The sequence below is a fragment of the Podarcis pityusensis genome (genome assembly GCF_964106645.2).
Source record: "Podarcis pityusensis genome assembly, chromosome: 1".
Classification (NCBI taxonomy): Eukaryota; Metazoa; Chordata; class Lepidosauria; order Squamata; family Lacertidae; genus Podarcis; species Podarcis pityusensis.
The window spans coordinates 98,906,649-98,924,659 of NC_138028.1; the positions used below are offsets into that span (position 1 = coordinate 98,906,649).

General features: G+C 41.2%; 1 protein-coding gene and 1 long non-coding RNA gene across 11 annotated transcripts in view; one reads left to right on the forward strand and one right to left on the reverse strand.

The window, feature by feature from the left end:
* Positions 1–18,011, reverse strand: part of LOC308479337 — a 128,088-nt gene that overhangs the window by 41,958 nt on the left and 68,119 nt on the right. The gene's annotated exons all lie outside the window — the stretch shown is intronic.
* LOC308474741 (carnosine N-methyltransferase 2-like) lies at positions 1,215–17,233 on the forward strand. Of its 9 annotated transcripts, XM_081001263.1 has the most exons (12): positions 1,551–1,899; positions 2,201–2,278; positions 3,554–3,642; positions 7,453–7,672; positions 9,089–9,226; positions 9,358–9,416; positions 12,258–12,396; positions 13,360–13,412; positions 14,181–14,288; positions 14,378–14,508; positions 15,004–15,097; positions 16,220–17,233. In XM_081001263.1, exons 4-12 carry the CDS (start codon positions 7,647–7,649, stop codon positions 16,573–16,575), a joined length of 1,104 nt encoding a protein of 367 aa, XP_080857389.1. In that variant the 5' UTR covers positions 1,551–1,899; positions 2,201–2,278; positions 3,554–3,642; positions 7,453–7,646; the 3' UTR covers positions 16,576–17,233. The 9 variants fall into 9 exon arrangements, with proteins under 9 accessions (XP_080857385.1, XP_080857392.1, XP_080857389.1 ...); XM_081001259.1 differs by lacking the exons at positions 2,201–2,278; positions 3,554–3,642 and adding an exon at positions 1,215–1,436 and having other exon boundaries at positions 1,593–1,899; XM_081001260.1 differs by lacking the exon at positions 3,554–3,642 and having other exon boundaries at positions 2,134–2,278.

The following is an 18,011-nucleotide window of genomic DNA, read 5'->3' on the forward strand; positions in this document are numbered from 1 at the left end:
TGTGGTCAAGCAGAGGTTTTCACAATCCTATGAGACTTACAATCTCAGTTAATTCCCTGGTTTATTTCACCCCCCCCCCCATTATGATTATTACAACTTACTACCAGCCCTTCACCCTAAGGTCCCAGGGTGGACACAATGATAATATTGAAACAATACTACACAATATTAAAAACAGTTTTAGGTGGGTCCTAAAAAATAGAATGATAACTACCAGCTGCCCAAACAGGCTTTTGATAATTGTTCCTTCATAATTAATTCTTTTCTTAGGGGTGTTCAGTTTCTCAATAAAACCAAAATATCCACTTAACTGTAGCATGTTGTACAAGACACTCTGTAAGCATAGGTAGAGAGTAAAGATGTAAATCTACATGTGATTTAGTGAAGTTTGAATTAAAAGAAAGCAAAATTCAAACTCCTTAAGGCAGTCTACCCCCTCCCCCTGCCTTGGCGGAGGTCTTAGGTATCATGCAGAACCCAACAGCATACAGCTTCCAGGTGCCCTTTGTTTTTAAGCCCTTTCAAAATGTCCAGTATTGCTTCATCCATATGGTTTCCAGGCTCTGGAGCCGCTCCAGTTGTACCATCATATATATATATATATATATATATATATATATATATATATATATATTCAAACCTTGGAAAGAAGGAAAGCAAGAGATACTTGTGTCTGCCCCCACCCCTTAAAATCTAAACCCATCAGGACTGGGGAAGAGAAGGCTCATTTTCTGTTTATATGACCAATCACTAGGGCTTGTGGAGAGCCAACCAGGAAAAAAAGCATACAATAAAATAAGTTTCAGTTCTTTATGCTAATGAAGGCTGATTCAAATGGCCAAGATAGATCATGTTTCTGCTTGTCCCCAATTCACCTTCAACAAAGCTGAATAGCTGGTCAGCTGAGCTTTCCAGGAAAAGAAGTGGCGTCAAGGAATGCCTCTGGGGGAACATGTGTGACCATAGGGATCATGATGGCAACCAGTGCACTAAACATTGGCTGTTTTGTGCCTCCTCCTCCTATTGGTCAATGTTGCAGACCCATTACATGATGCTGCTAGTGCAAACCTAGAACAGTTTGGAAACCACCTGACCACATGGGCTCCACTTCCTCTCACTTTTCCCTATTGGCAGTTAGGCAAAGACACACGATAAGACACTCCCAACCCCAGAGCTACTTGGTAATTTTGACCCTAAGAAACAATGATTTCTGCTTGGATGGTGTGTCTAGATTAGATTTTAAACAGTTGACCAAGGATGTGAGGCCATCTTGCATTTCTGACGCAACTGGTAAGACCCTATCCAGCAATTAACGGACTTTCTCCAGAGCTTGGCTGGTTTTCATCCATCTCAACCACGTGTACCTGAGATCCTGCCCCTGCGCTTGAACTTGCATTTCCCCAAAGGCACCAAATACAAGTTTCTTTGTGTGCAAAGTAAGTAGCAAATTCATCACAATGGGATTGATGACATAAATCCAGCAACTTTTGTAGAAGCAGCTTTGTGCTAGAGCCCAATATACAGTCAGCTGTTGTTATAAACAGGATAAAACTGTCACAAATATGACTCATGCATCATTGCTCCCTTTGTAGGCAGGCAGAGAATGCGGCAAGTGGTCCAATAACTGAGCTCATTAAAGAGACAGTTCACCTCCCACGGGAGGCCAAACAGACTTGCTTGGGCATACCACTTGCGCAGGAATAGTTATACCAGGAACTTGCATTGGGGATCTTGCTTCTGCCTCCTTAAAACCGGAGGAAAGGAATTGGCACCTTCTCATGCACAATTGCTACTGCCACCACCTCGCTGTTTGCAACCTGCTTTTCAGCTGACTAAACTCAGTGAACTGAAAGACTTAGTCCAATGGAGAGCGGAACGAGAGACCTTAAAATAAAGGAGGTAAGCCACCTAGAAATATAAATAAATATTGCAAACCTACCCCTTTGAGGCTTGCTTTCCCACCATTTAGTCCCATTGTGACCATTTAGGGAAGGGAGTTGGGGACCAATAGCCACATCCTCCTTTAAGGGATCATTTGTCCCCAGAGAAAGTATACGTTAGACAACTTTTCTGAGGGTGTGTGTGGCAAAATTCTAAAATCTTCTGTGGGTATCCCATTACTTTGATATTCAGGGTTTAACAGGGTTCTGAGTCTTTCCCTGGCATTGCTCTGTTCTTTCCTATGGGTCGTTCTGTTCAGGAAACATCTAGAAGGGGCAGAAAAGTTTTTGTGAAGGTAAACAAGCTAAAGAAAACCTTAGCTGTTTCTATTTAAAAGGTAAGAACTCCACCCCAAATAACTCCCCTCCCCCAATTGATCTTAAGGAGCAGGTTTGCCCTAGCTTCATGAAATGCTGAAAAGGCCGGGCCGAATAGTTCAGTCCACCACTCTTTTCTTAAAATTATTTTGCGCTAGGTGAATCTATTATGTTTTGTAAGGTCTCAGTAAGGCAGGTGTGGAGAACCTGTGCTGCACTACAAATCCTGTCATGTCTACAATTCATTGGCTACACTTGCTGGAGGTGATGGGAGTTGTAGTTCAGCAACATCTTGTGGGTCAAACATTCCCCACATTTGTATCAGGGCATCAGTCAGTACAGCTTTATAGACTTCCGTTAGCCTCATTCTTCCTGAGGTAGTAACTCTGGGCTGTATGGCTTCAGAATGGAAATGGAGGCTTATGCGATGAAAATGAGCATGTAAGGGAAAGACTAGGTCAGGATCTTCCACCCATTGTCAACATGGAGGTTTTTGTATTTGTAATACTTGGGCGTGTGAGCCTCTTCCTGCAGTCTGAAGTCATATAGCTCAGGCATAGATTTACCACCTCTGGGAGAAGTGGGCTCAGCCAGTCTTTCTGCCTCCTTTCCATTAACCTTCTATCAAACCCAGGAACCATACAGAGTCAGACTACTGCTGCATCCAGCTTATTATTGTTGACACTGACATACTGGCAATGTTAAACGCAGGACTCGTATTTACCAGTTCATGCCATGTTTATGCAAAAACACAGCGGTCTGAAATCCTGGACACCTTCTGCCTAACATCTAAATTATTTTGCTTAGAAATGCTTCCACCAAATTCCTAAGTTTTATTTTAAACCGTAAGCATGATATTCAATTGTGGTGTGTTTCAAAAGGCTTGCACTTGGTTTGGACTTTGCGCATATATACTTAGAAGGCTATCCCTGCTGCACTCTATTGGGCTTACTTCCAAGTAAGTAAGTGTAATATGGCACTGCAGCCGAAAACCTAATCTGAGGGTACCATGGCTGCTGGTTTTGTTTAGGTGGCCCAGCCAAGTTGAGCAAATTTAATCTGCCGTCTGAAATTCTCCAGCCTCTCATTATATTTCCAATGGCTGTCCTTAGCCCACAGGGTCACTGGTACACTTGTGCTCACAAAAGCACAGGATATATTTTACCAGTTGCTGGTCCTTAATTGCCCTCGGGCAAATTCTCTCAACTGAAACATTCTTCCCAGGTCAGTTCCTGAGCAACTGTCCTCATAATGGGACGACAGCCTGTTTCCTCCCCTATTCCCTTCCCATTCAGAAAACCTGCTGAGAGATCCTGCTGCCCTCTGCTGCCCCAGGAGTGCCAAGCCAAAGACATCTCTATCTGATTTTCCACAAGGGCATGAGGTTAAGTAAAAGATCTAACTATATGGATGGAAAATCCAGCAATAAAACAAATGAGTGGTGAAGGCTGCCTAACACATCAGGTTTAGTATCTGAAACAAGACCAGGTAATTTGGCATTCCAAGATTCATGGAGAAGATCAGCTGATAATACTCTGAATTCTGACCATTGACCATAATACAGGGGTACCTCGGGTAACAGACGCTTCAGGTTACCGACGCTTCAGGTTACAGACTCCACTAACCCAGAAATAGTACCTCAGGTTAAGAACTTTGCTTCAGGATGAGAACAGAAATCGCACGGCGGTGGTGGCAGCAGGAGGCCCCATTACTTAAAGTGGTACCTCAAGTTAAGAACAGTTTAAGGTTAAGAACGGACCTCCGGAACAAATTAACCAGAGGTACCACTGTAAAAAGATTGATTGTAAAAAGATAAGACTGTTGGAAGCACTCCTAGAATTTACATGTTTTAAATCCTTGTTTCCACCAAAGGTAAGGCTACCCTCCTTTCTTAATGTTGCAGATGAGATATCACTGGATAGACAGAGCAGGGTGTGAGTGAGTACTTCTGTAACTCCTCAATAAAGAAGGAAAAGTAATGGATATGTGCATTTAGAGTTGCATTTGGAAATGCACACCCATTTGGAAGTAGCACAGCAAGAGTAGGTGACATTTTCATCTGGGGGACAACTGAATTCAGGTGCTACCTACCTGCAGCTCCCTTTTCCCAATGAGATGTGTATTTTGAAGCCCATCTGAGCAGGCTCCCCCATCCATGTTCTGCCCCAACTTGGAATGCATAACTGCTCTTTATTAGAACTGCAATGGAGCATAACTCTTGCTATGGAGTACTGAAATTGCAGAAGAGTGGCAACACTGGTAGCATCCACAAAGTTTCCTGAACAGTACTACTACTACTTCTTCTCTCTGATTCCCACTGAAGATAATCGAGAAGGCATAGTTTGCCCTTAACAATGTTGTCATGTAGCCAAATCTGATTAGTTCAATGGCAACAGTGATGCTAATGTTCCCTAAGTTATCTATGATCCCATGATTGGCTAGAATCTTGCAAGGAAGAAGCTCTTTCGGATCATTTAAATGGCAGCAGTGATGTTAGCATGTTCACTGATTGGTTGGCTATAGTGACTCAGTTAAGAAGCTTTTCCAAATCATTTAAAACTGTCCAAAATCAAGGTAACAATGGCCGCAAATAGGCACGAAAAAGCTATAAAAGAGTATAAAGCAGCAGTTTTCACAAACATTTTCATACTTCATGAAACAGCAACTTTCACACTGAAAACCAAGCTCTAATGATAGAATACCTTCAGTTGGCAAAGTTATCAGGAAGAGTAAGAAATGACACAAAACAGAGAGTCTACAAGGAATGGAGAATATTTAAAGAATACTTTAAAAATCATTATAAGAGTGAAATTCTCTTGGCAGAACTAGTCTGATTCTTGTAAAACAAAAAGTGTAAATAATATTATGTTAGGTTAGGGCATATGAAGATAATTGAATGTAATATGAGGCTGCGCGTTATAAAGGAAAGAATAGACACAGTAAACGAAAATTTTGGAAGTCTTTTTAAAGTTTATTTATAGAAATCTTTGTTCCCCTTTTCCCCTTCTTTTTATGAAATTGTATTTGTATGAACATAAAGGTCAATTTGTTATTATATTCGTAGAGAAGATTTGTATAAAATTATGTACTTGTTTTTCCTTATTTTTCTTCTTTCTTCTTCTTCTTCTTCTTCTTCTTCTTCTTCTTCTTCTTCTTCTTCTTCTTCTTCTTCGTTCCAGCTTTTGTATTGAATACTGTTGTATATATAGACTTCTTTTTTTTTAACTGAAACTAATAAAGATTATTAAAAAATAAGGGGGGGGGACCCTAAGCTCATGAAAATTCAGCACAGCACTAATTTTCACTTACTTAGCTAACTATGCAGCCATGCAGCACGGTCCTATGCATGTTTAGTTGAAAGATGCTTTCATGGTGTTCACAGTGTGCCTAGTTTTGTAGCTGGATAATACCAAGCAGTCATCTGTCTTGAACCAAAGCTATATAAAGTTTTATTGATGGTTGGTATACATTTGGCCAGCAGAGGGAACAATAGACCTTTTTCTTGAACAACATAAAGAAGGAAAAGCCTTTATCGTTCCTGCTAAGGAAATATAAATATAAAGAGGGAAATGTCAACAAGAATGACTGATAACAACCATGACTGTAAATACTTTCACTGACTTAAGACAATTCAGGCAGAAAGGGTGCCTTTAAACATGTATTTCTTACATTGTGAAGTGACTTTTGTGGCTACTTCACAGGAAATTCTTATACAAGAGTGCCATTTATGACTGAGACAACAACCTTCAGACTCCCAAAGTTTCACTCCTGGGCTTTTTCCAGGAGTGTCACGAGTGACTGGCCAAGGAAGAGATTTGGAGGCATGGTGAAAACATGACCCAGAATCTAGCAGCTCTGGGAAAAAGCAAATTGAGTGTTAGGAATCTGTAGTGAAATGTTCAAAACTAAATTGGCCTATATTGCAATATCTTTATAAGTCTGCTGTGAAGCCACACTTGGAATACTGGGTACAGTTCCAGTTGGCACAATTCGAAAAGAACTAGAAAACGAAAGGATAATAAACACGATCAGATGATTGGAACAACTTCCCTACCAAGAAAGGTTACAAGATGGAGATTGTAAACTTATGCATCGTGTAAAGAAAATGGATAGAGAGAAATTTCCTACAGCCCTCATAATACCAGAACCTGCTTCCATCCAACTGCTGCCTAACACTCATGTCAGTGAATAAAACAGTTTTACCTGCTTGGGGAGAAATTGCTAGCATAAGGTTTGTCTCACATGGGAAACGCATCACGGGAAAGGGATTTGGAGTGTAGAAGCTGCAGGCAGAAAAAGCACCCATCCCATCATTGTTTCTGTGTTCCGGATTCCCAGCCCTCAAAGCTGCTTTTCTTTGAAAATGTTTCTGCGTTTATTACATGTGTTCATACGGTAGAGAGCAAGGACAAATGAGCAGAACAGGGTAGGAGAGGTGAGATTCTAAAGTCCACTTGTCCAGAAAGAAACTGCCTCTTGGCTTAAGCTAAGCTTTGGAACCAAGTACTTGGTCATAATACTTGCTACTTCTTGTCTCATACTTTGTAACTTGGTGAATGTTTGGGGTAGTATGTTGTGGTCCAGCAAACTGTTTTTAAGGAAGGACACTGAGTTCACATGCAACACCAAACCATCGTTAAAACAAACCAAGGCTCATAAGCTAACAATCAACCATGACTTAGATCATGGTTTGTTGGCAATAAACAAACCATAGATTGAGCCAATTTTAGACTTGATGCTAAACCATGGTTCAATAAATCAGAGTTTAATAAACTATGGGTTTATGCTATGTGTGAACGAGGCCAATAAATATTGTCTATATTGTAAAATTTAGTATGGCAAATTGTATGTTTCATAGCTATACATTGCTAGCTGCTGAACTGAGAAGGGGCATGCTTCTTGACCTATTTAAATATCACCCTTTTCCCATACACTTTGTATGCCAAGTTTCTTGTGCACTCCCTAAAGGGGTAACATTATGACTTCATATGTTATCTATGGTCTTCAGGATAAGGTATCTTCTTAGAGCATACTAATTCAAGCAACTGGGGGGAGGGTGATAACAGGTGTGAGGAAGGACATTCTGAGATACTACAGGTCATAGAAAGCTCCTCAGTGGGCCAGGAGACTGACATACAGTGACAGTAACAGATGGAAATATCAACTAAGAGTCAAATCTGTCTCTAACCTTTAGCACTGCTGAGCCAAAATGCATATCACTTTGAAATGGATGAGGGGGGTATAGGACAGTACCAGTAGAGACTGAAGACCAGCTGTGCCTGCCTTCTGTACTTCAACACACTGGAGTCCATCTGGAGTATATAAGCCAAAAGAGAGCAAGAACGGGTCCTTAAAGAAGACACAGACTGGAGAAGGCCTGTAGAAGACATGGAGCCAAAAGCCAAGGTGAAAAGGTAAGAATGATGTGAAGAGCCACTCTGATTGTATAAGAAGATAGACATCTCTATTCAGAAGGATTTTATATTATATATACATCCATTTTTACAGTATAATATATATTTACATCCATTCTTACAGTTTACTGTAATGTTGAGAAGTTATCAGGACCATTATTGCAGACTGAGGTTTAGAGACAGTGATTTTTCCAGTACCATTCAATCAGAGCAGAGGAACTTAAATATTTATGCTCATGTTTGGATTAGATGACCTTCAAGGTTCCCCCCCCCAAAAAAAAACCACCCCTCTATCATTTGTTTGGGACACAACACTGAATATGCCCCACCCACAAATAAAAACCCAAAGTTTAAAATATTTAATTTAGTTACTAGTCCTTATAGTTTTAAAATGTGGAGAGCAGCTCATGAAGTGGTCTTTTTTTTTTAATCTTGTGTTTTTGTGTTGTGAACCACCCTGGGATGTATAGATGAAAGGCAGTATGCAATTTTAATAAATGATAATGATAAGAAGCAAAAACTAGTCCAAGACTGTGTAGGATTTTGTGTCATCATGGGGCAGGGATTCAGTGTCCTAAAGACTTCTGTGTCCCTCTGCAAGAGAAGCAAATGAAGTCCAAACTGATGTGGGGGTGGTGCTGTGAGTTTGTGTAGATATAGTATGTGGGGTAGAAGCCTACCCTTAGAGGGCACATCAATCAGGGACCTGGACAAGAACTTTGTTGTCTGTCTCCAGCAAGAACGCCACAGATGCTGTGAACCGCCCTGAGATCTAAGGATGAAGGGTGGTAGACAAAACAAACAAACAAACAAGGTGTAGGAAAGGCCTGACTTCACCCAGATACAACTAAGTTTAGTGCTGCTTAGCAATTAAACAGTAGAGTTCAGTGGGTGTTTTGATAGACTGCATCACAGAAACAGGGAACTAATTAATATGATGGTCTAACTCAGCATAATGCTGCTCTGTATGCAGACCACTAAGGCTAAGTCAATAATTTCCAAGCTTTGCTCTTAAGCAATAAAAAAGGAACCTGGCATAAGATAGTTCTGCGTTTGTATTCAACCTAAAATCTTTTTTTTTTGCTGAAATAAATTCCTTCTGCAAATTCTCCCTGTGTACATTTTTTATGTCTCACTGACTGCTACCAAGCCTGCGTGTTGCAAACACACATATATAAACTTATATCGCCAGTGAGATGTGGCTTTTCAAGATTGTGGCCTAGAATGGAACAGACACACATCACAAATATGCACTCACACAATGCTGTGCTGTAGTGATGACTCTTTGAACCTGATTGGCTATCAGTTACTTCCAGGGGGTTGGCATGTATGGCTGTGCTACTTAGGCCAGGAAGGGGCTGGGTCATTTTGGTGCAGTTAGCCATAAGCAATATTTTTTTATCATCACCAATGCAGAGTCTCCAAAACAAAGCAAAGCAAAAGTGCAGATGGCTGCTTCCAAAATGGCGTGTTTTCCAATGGATTTTGCTCCATGAATGGTGCCAAGCTGCCTGTGGTTAGAGCCATAGATGATGATGAAGAGTATGGAAAAAGGTACGCCAGGGAGACCAAAGCCCATGTCTCCGGGTTGGGAGAGTAACTGTGAAATTACTGCCCAGCTGACATAGGAACAGGTGAGGGATTGCTCAAATTGCTAAATAAATACCATATTTTCTTTGCTGCAGGAAAACACAAGATGCCAATTTTGAGAAAGAGATATTGGTGACATCTGCAAACAATTCAGGTAATTTTGAAGCTTAGCAAGTTGCAAGACAGATATACGGTATATTATTGTGGCTACTTGGCAAAATGGTGCCATGGCAAGGCAGGGAAAACCTAGAGTCCAATTAAGACCACTGCTTCTACATCTGAGCTCACACCAGCATAAGTTGGAATCTTACTTTGCCTCAGTTGCAGAATCAAAAGCAGTGAAAAAGGCAAGAATGGGAGGTGTTCTCAACATGCAGTAATAAGACGAAGATGATAAAATGTTTGTTAACTGGGTTTAGAAATCCTGCATGAGAAGCCATAAGCAACAGCAGCTCCATGCCCATCTGCTACCTGGAGAAGGGTACATGTTCCACTGTCACACCATGGATTACTGGCAATTTGACTGGAGCTGGACATAGTTGTGTCTGTGTGAGGAGACCATATTATTTTGAAAGAGGGCACTGGAGCAGCCACAGAGACAAAGAAGAGTGGATACTACAAGAGTAGGTCATTAGTTGGTAGTTCAGTAGGAAGGGTGTGGGTGTGGGTGTGTTTGCATCCTACTGAATATAGGTGTGTATTCACAGAACATCTTTGTAGATTCTGCTAGCAACAATTATTTTAGATAGAAAAGGCAGAGATCTGGGTTCTGGTCCTTTGATTTCAGAGGACAGGACTTCTAAGCATCTAACCAGAAGATCAAACAGAAAAGAGGTTAATGATGGGATTTACACCATAACATGACAGTCATCTAGACTAGACCAGTAGCAAAAAAGGGCCTTCAGTGGAACAGCACAAGCTTCCTACACAAGACGTCTGATCCCTAACTATGGTATTGAAGAGGAATGGGTACTTGTGACCCTCCAGATGCTGTTGTCTCCAGCTATAACTCTTCTCAGTTCCAGATGGTAAGGCCAATGGTTGGGGATTATGGGAGTTGTAGTGCAGCAACGTCTGGAAGGCCACCAGTTCCCCATTCCTTGCCTTGAGAACATGAGATTTGGAAGAGCTTAAAATATATGCACATTCTTGAGACAGTGGCATATAATAGGCAGAATGATTGGCACATGATCAGATAGAAACTGTAAGTATCTGACTCATTCATACAGGATGTTTTTCATTAGCCCAGTCCTTTTCATCCCATCTAGCAATTCCTGCCTCCTCCCCAACCCCTGGTCAATTTAGTTGTCATACACCATGGCAGCAACACTGATCCTTTCATTGAACCAAGAGTAATGGAGGAAGGTAAAATCAAGAAGGCTTTGAGCTCTTGGGACCTCCCATTAGCTGGTACTCCAGCAGTAAGACCACACAAGCTCTCAGCTCTGGTACAATGTTGTGCTGGGCCCTTGTCCCCCATGCTATGTGGAGCATCATGAAAAAACAAAGGTAGAGGAAAGTTCACCATCCCATGAGTACTTTTTTTAACAGCTATGGCTTGTATGTCAACTATGATTGTTCTTGGACAGGGATAGTCTTGACATGGTGATCTATGTGTTGGTAACCTCAAGACTCTATCAATGCAATACACTTTATGTGTGTGTGCCTGGTCTTGGGGCTCCATCTGGTGCAAAACACTATGACGTGACTATTGTTGGAGACAGATTATTGCCAATACATAACTTTGGTGCTCAAGAGTTGCAGTGGCTTCAATGCACTACCTAGCCAGGTTCAAGGTTCATGGATTAATTTACATGACCCATAACAATCTGGGTCCAGGATACCTTAAGGACCACCTAATCCCCTATATTCCTGTCCAATCATGGATGTCTTCAGAGGAGTCACAATTGTACAGTCCTGATGCTGTGTCATGATTAGCTACAGAGACAGAATACTTACTATCTACGTGCCCCCGGGAGGCTGGGTGGATTATATGTTTGGCAGCAATCTCGAGTTCATCAACAGCTACATATTTAGTTACAGCAGCTATTCTGCTGCATAACTTTAGGTAAGGCTGTATTAGCCAAGTCCCTGCTGCTTACATACTGTGCCCCCATCTCTGCCCTTTTTATGACAGCAAATTGCCTGCTAAAATTTATGCTAGTGTAAGAATGCCATTATGTTGGCCATTGGCCCCAACTAGAATTGTGATTGGTAGGGGGAATTGGGAGCACTCCTCTACCCATCCAACCAGTATAACTCCCAAGTAAAGCATTCAGAATTTGTCAGTTGCTAGGCACCATTGGCTAAATAAAGCTACATGTTCTATGAAATGTCAGCTGAGTATACATTTGCTGTCAGATGTACATCTTTAAAGACACCCAAGTCTTGGTCTAACAGGGGCAGGTGGTAAGACATGGAAAATCACATGTGTTAGCAGTCTGCCAAAGATGGAGATCCTGATCTAGCATTTTATTGACACTCCCGTATCTGCAAGGGTTTCTTCATTCATTTCAATGGAAGCAAGATGCTTATATGAGTGTTCCTTTGTGTGCCCCAATCTGCTGGCTCCAGTGAAGTGAATGGGACAGTTGTCCAAGAGCTCTGAATGTGCTCTGGATCAAGAGTATGGTTGGCAAGCTTCATAAAAGGCATATCAAAAGATTATATATATATATATATATATATATATATATATATATAAAATGTCCTTTAGTGGCCTTAATTCTCTCTCCCCTACTTGTGTCATACCTCTCACATTCTTTGAGGATGAGTCATGTATGTTAAATGTATAGCCACTATACACTATACCGTAGTGTGTGAGCACAGCCTAGTCTTATTTCATTGCTTTCAGTGGAATCTGTCATAAACTAATCTTTGGTGCAATGAAGTTATTTACTATTGCTATTCAATGCACCTCTGAAGTTTTCTATGAGGTACAGTGGCATTTATTTCCAGCTCTTAACAAACACCAATTTGGCTTTACATTCCAAAGAGCTTTGTGTGACCCAGCCCATGAGAAGCCTTACAGTGGATGAATACGCAAAAGCCTTTAAGTCATTCTTAGACCATTCAACTGAGCACCAATGCATGGGCCAGTTCAATAAGGAGGAGCTGCCAGGTATAATAGCCAGGTAAGAAGAAAAAAAAGAGAATGCTTAAAAATATGAATTTTGGGAAATGGTCAAATGTCTGTAGCTTCCTGCACTCTAATGCTCATCCTTCTCTAAAGGTCTCAAGGAATATTTATTTATTTTTCATTTATGTCCATTTCATTTATGTCCATTCTATGATAATGGACGTGCAACGTGCAAACAAATCTCATGGGATGCCTTGCAACCAATCCTGAGTTCAGTAGGGTTTACTCTTACTTAAGTGCAAAGGACTGTGATCCAACTCTTGATGAAACTCCATACGGGAACTCTAGATGGGAACTCCTTTGTTTTGTGCATTATTTGCCCATTTGGCTTCCCCAAGTTACATTATTTGGATGGAACACTCTTAACTTAAGGCAATCAATCTTAATTTAAACTGTTGCAGCTTCACAGAGCATCACTGATGTTGCTTAATTCAGGGCAGTTTGATCTAGTGACTCTAGTGCTCAAGAACTGTACTGTTATATGGCACAGAAATGCTAGCCTGAGTTCATTATGGTCATTGGTGTGTACACATACATTTATTGGACAAAAATGACTGGAACACAAATCTTCTAGAAATATCTATGGAAGCGGGAGGAAGCATATATTGTGATATATATTGCTCAAACCACATTTTGCTGTGAGAAAGTTTTGGCAAGGCATTAGTGACAGTAGAACACGGTTTAGCAAAATAAATGTAGGGCTGCCATACGTCCGGATTTTCCCAGTTGAAACTGGGATTTCAAAGGTGGAATTGACATGTGGGGGGAATTTCTGAAAGGTGGCGCTTTGCCCTGGATCTTAGGCAAGTCAATAGAAAAATCATGGGGTGTTCTTTTTTTTTTCATTTTTGTAAACTTTTGGGGTGTCCCAGTTTTTACTTTTTGAAATATAGCAACCCTAAATAAATATCAAAACTCCTGTATTTTAATGCTATATAATAAATGCTTATCCTTTTAGCCTTGGAAATGGAAAATCTACTATCAATGTGCTAGGTGTGGGAAGTGGCACAGGTAAGGAACAAAAATCTAAAAAAAATAATTCAGTTATGTATCTGCTTTGAGTGGGACACTCATGGTGGCAGCTGCCAATGCTTTGTTGTTGGTTTTTCCCTTTCTTTTAATATAGACACACAGCCTATTTTGCTTTCAGGCTAAGGCATCCATTGGTCAAAATTATAAATAATATGTGGCTCATTCCCTGTGCACATTTTCCTGAATCTGGATTTATATAAGTGCAATGAAGTTGGATTATTTCCTTTCAGCGTCCATTATTCCACTTGGAGTACAGTTCCAAGTGTCATAAGGCTTCAGTGTCTGGTACTGTTTCTGTATAATGTCTGAGAGGAATTTTTTGTAGGATTTATTTTTTTTTGCATAGACTATAGAAGGAATGGGTGTAGCTCAATAGTTAAAGCCCCTGTTTTCCAAGCAGAAGGGCCCATGATTGATCCCTGGCATCTCTGAGTAGGGCTAGGGAAGATCGTTGAAGGGCCATTGTCCATCAATGTCAACAATACTGGGCTAAATGGACAAACAGTCCGAGTCACAATCAGGCAGCTTTCTATGCCAGTGCTGGGGAAATGGCTAGTAGCACTTGTTTAAAGCAACTGAAGCTTCTCTGAGGTATACCTGAAATACAGCATGATCCTCAGCATGTTTACTTTGAGATCAGCCACACTGAGTTCAATGGAAATAAATTCTAGATAAATATGCACATGATTTCAACCTTAAGGACCGACTGATTTTAATGAATGAATTTGCTTTGAACTTATCTTATAGGTGAGCAAGACTTGAAAATGATTAGGATAATTCAGGCTGTGCATCCAGGAATCTTTATCAAAAATGAAGTCATAGAGCCCAACCCTCAACACATTTTGGCGTATAAAGGTACAGCATTGCATTCTTTCTCTATCAGGATAACTGAGCTCATGTTTTGATCCACATGAAGTTCACTTTATCGATTATTTCATAAACAGAGGCTGTAAGAAATTCAACTGACCTAAAGAATGTCTCATTCAGCTGGCACCAGTTGACATCCATGGAATATGAGAAGCAGGCAAAAGAGCAGAACATTCAAAAGAAATACGACTTCATACACCTGATCCAGGTAAATTAAGGACCTATCATATGACATTCTCTGTTTTTGTGTTAGCTCACATTCTTTCTTCAATATAATCAACAACACTTAGGTGTCCTGGTATATGACAGGCCATATTTCACCAGTTCATCAGAATGGAAAGGAAATGGATGTGATGTTGATAATTCCTGCCAAATTATACTTTAGCCTTTACAAAGGATTTGCTTAGTTTTGTGTGAGCAGCAATACATGTCTGGGATGCAGACTAAAACCATTTTTTGTGCAAGTAAAATCTGACAAAAAAGCGAGGGTTAAGGAAAGAAGGGGAGCACTCTTCTTCCCATGGGACTGCCCATACAGATGCAACCTTGTATTGTCCCAATGTGTAAAATTAGAATTAATGTGTTTTTTTAATATGGAGAATAAAAACAATGGGGCATTTATTAGTTTTCATATGCAGAAGCCCTCTATGAAGTTTATAATGATATATCAACAACAAAATGTTTCTGGCATTATACCTTTTAGATGCTGTACCGTGTGGAGGATATTGCAAGCACTATCCGATTTTTTCACAGCTGCCTAGATTGTTATGCTAAGCTTCTGATTATAATCTTATCAGGTGAGTGGTTTTATTGTTTTGGTTTTTGAAGTACTGATTCCCCAATTTGAGTAAGATTCTCCTGGAATTAATGGGGACCGAATTCAGGCACCAGCCAGGGACTGCCAATGTGAACAGTGCTGTGTGGGTGTGTGCCAGCCTGCCTGCCTGCCTTCAATGCGCCCATCCCTGTGCACTCCATGCTCACCCTTGACCTTTCCACATTGAGCAAGATGGGCGGAAGGGGGTTTCTAAGCATGTTCATAGAAACCTAGGCAAGTGCCCTATACAGTCAGACTTCTTATTTGCCATCCTCTGTTCTGTATATAAGGGACGTGGGTGGCGCTGTGGGTTAAACCACAGAGCCTAGGGCTTGCCGATCAGAAGGTCGGCAGTTCGAATCCCCGCGACGGGGTGAGCTCCCGTTGCTCGGTCCCTGCTCCTGCCAACCTAGCAGTTCGAAAGCACCGCAAAGTGCAAGTAGATAAATAGGTACCGCTTTGGTGGGAAGGTAAACGGCGTTTCCGTGTGGTGCTCTGGTTCGCCAGAAGCGGCTTAGTCATGCTGGCCACATGACCCGGAAGCTGTACACCGGCTCCCTCCGCCAATAAAGCGAGATGAGCACCGCAACCCCAGAGTTGGTCATGACTGGACCTAATGGTCAGGGGTCCCTTTACCTTTACCTTTATCTGTATCTGCCTCCCTTTCCCTTCCTGTCCAGAAGGCTGCCAGGGAAGGAGCAGATTGCTGTTGTGAGATATCTGAATTGTTTGCTTGCAGAGGGCTTCCTAACCCATCTTCCACTGCTCTATCTCTTAGTTTTATTTCTCATTTCAGCTTTGCCTCCTCTCTCTTTCAGGCTTTGCCCACCCACATAAGATCAGACCTCAGGTCTAATGCGTGAAATGGGGGCTTGCCCATTTATTTATTTTTTTAGACAGTAGATGTGGTGTTGGAGGCTCTTGATCAAGAGATTCTACAACTTATCAAGGAAAATTACTATTTATCAACTACAGTATACTCATATACAGGGTGTGTGGGTGTGATTTCTATGTAGTAAGTGTGCCTACAATATTAGCTTTGGTTTATGTCGCCTTAATTCTGCACAATGGCTCAGTGAAACTCACAATTCCCTTCCCATAGGTAAGAGTGGGTGGGCCTCCATATGGAAAAATTACCGACACTGTCTTCCCCCAACCGACAGCGGCCACTACATCACAGCTGATGACATCAAAGTTGTCTTGGAAGGAATGGGAGTTACATACCAAGTATACAATTTCCCTTCTTATTGGGATATAACTGAATGCTTTATTGAAGGAGATACCACTGGAGGTCAAACAATGGACTTTCTGACAGGAACTAAAGACTTTATGAATTCAGCGCCCCAGGATCTGAAGCAGAGTCTTCTACAGGCTTTGGGCCAGCCAGAATGCAGCACCAAGAAGGATGGAAGGGTTATGTTTGGAAATGATTTGAGTATGTTTGTCGTAAATTCCTAATGCCAGTCAAAATAGTAGACACCATTTTAGTTTGTGTTTGGTTAGGTACTGAGCAAGCAGAATCAGTTCTCTGTTGTGAAGAGAACTTGCTCAATACTGGAGAAGAGAGGGGCACAAACGGGGGAAGCTTATAAACATTAAGAACTGGAAGCAAACGTATTAGTGGATCTTTTGTGATTAAAATGGTATATATCTTGTTTATCATAGCAGGAGATTGACATTAGTTTTCATGGATACACACTGCCTCTGAGGCGCAGGAAAGTGTTGCAACATAGAGCGTGATAATTTGAGTATATCAGCAAACTTTAAATTATGTTCACATAGCAGAAAACAGGTACGGGGGACTAATATTTAATGTATTGTATATATTTAAGAAAGCTCAGTAGCCTAATTGTGTACACATTACATGATCCCTAGGTATTTAGCCCAGCAAATATTCTGTCCTGTGGTGCATTTCTCTCTTTATTACTTTGCATCGTAATATGAATTTTGGATAATAGGAGCTCCTTACAATCAACACTTAGAGGCCCTGAGGACTTTAGTACCTTTAAGATTTGAGAATTATTCAACACTGGCACACCATCAGCATGAGTATGTTTATGTACATCAGCCCCAAAGTAATATGGCAAGCCTGCCACTGTAATTTTTGTACTTTCATACTGTGTCCTTCCTTTTTAAAATAAATTGTTTCACACAGAGAGTTAATGTTTTCTTCTGTCATCAGACACATGGTATAGTTTCTCCAAAGAAAAAGCATCTAGCTGGAGTTGAGAAAACATACATCTCTCTCTCACACACACACACACACACACACACTGGTACCTCGGGTTAAGAACTTAATTCATTCTGGAGGTCCATTCTTAACCTGAAACTGTTCTTAACCTGAGGCACCACTTTAGCTAATGGGGCCCCCACTGCTGCCGCGCCACCACAGTGCAATTTCTGTTCTCATCTTGAAGCAAAGTTCTTAACCCAAGGTACTATTTTTGGGTTAGTGGAGTCTGTAACCTGAAGCGTCTGTAACCTGAAGTGTCTGTAACTCAAGGTACCACAGTAATATATATATATATAGAGAGAGAGAGAGAGAGAGAGAGAGAGAGAGAGAGAGAGAGGAGGAGGAGGAGGAGGAGGAGCAGGCAGGGAGTTTGATGGATGTACCAGAATTTGCACCCCATTCTCTTGAAATGGACTTGCCTTATGTTTTCAGTGTTCCTAAACGCTTGCCTTTGGAGCGTTTAGGAACACTGGCTAAAATGCTTCCCTTTTGTGCTGACTGGATGGTTCTAAAACACTGGAGACAGGGAACCTGCTGAAGAAATAGTAATGGGTCATCAACCCCCTCCCCCTCCAACCCTGAACTGCTATATCCCTGTGTTTGTTGGTTCTGTACTGTTCCTGTTGCCTCCCAGACGGATATGGTATATAACCTGCTCCAC

Bases quoted from the DNA above. Each gene is read 5' to 3' on its own strand.
- LOC308474741 (XM_081001259.1), top strand. From the start codon at position 7,647: ATGGAGCCAAAAGCCAAGGTGAAAAG. The intron at 7,673-9,088 runs GTAAGAATGATG...TCACCAATGCAG, and splicing joins CCAAAAGCCAAGGTGAAAAG to AGTCTCCAAAACAAAGCAAA. The intron at 9,227-9,357 runs GTACGCCAGGGA...TCTTTGCTGCAG, and splicing joins GATGAAGAGTATGGAAAAAG to GAAAACACAAGATGCCAATT.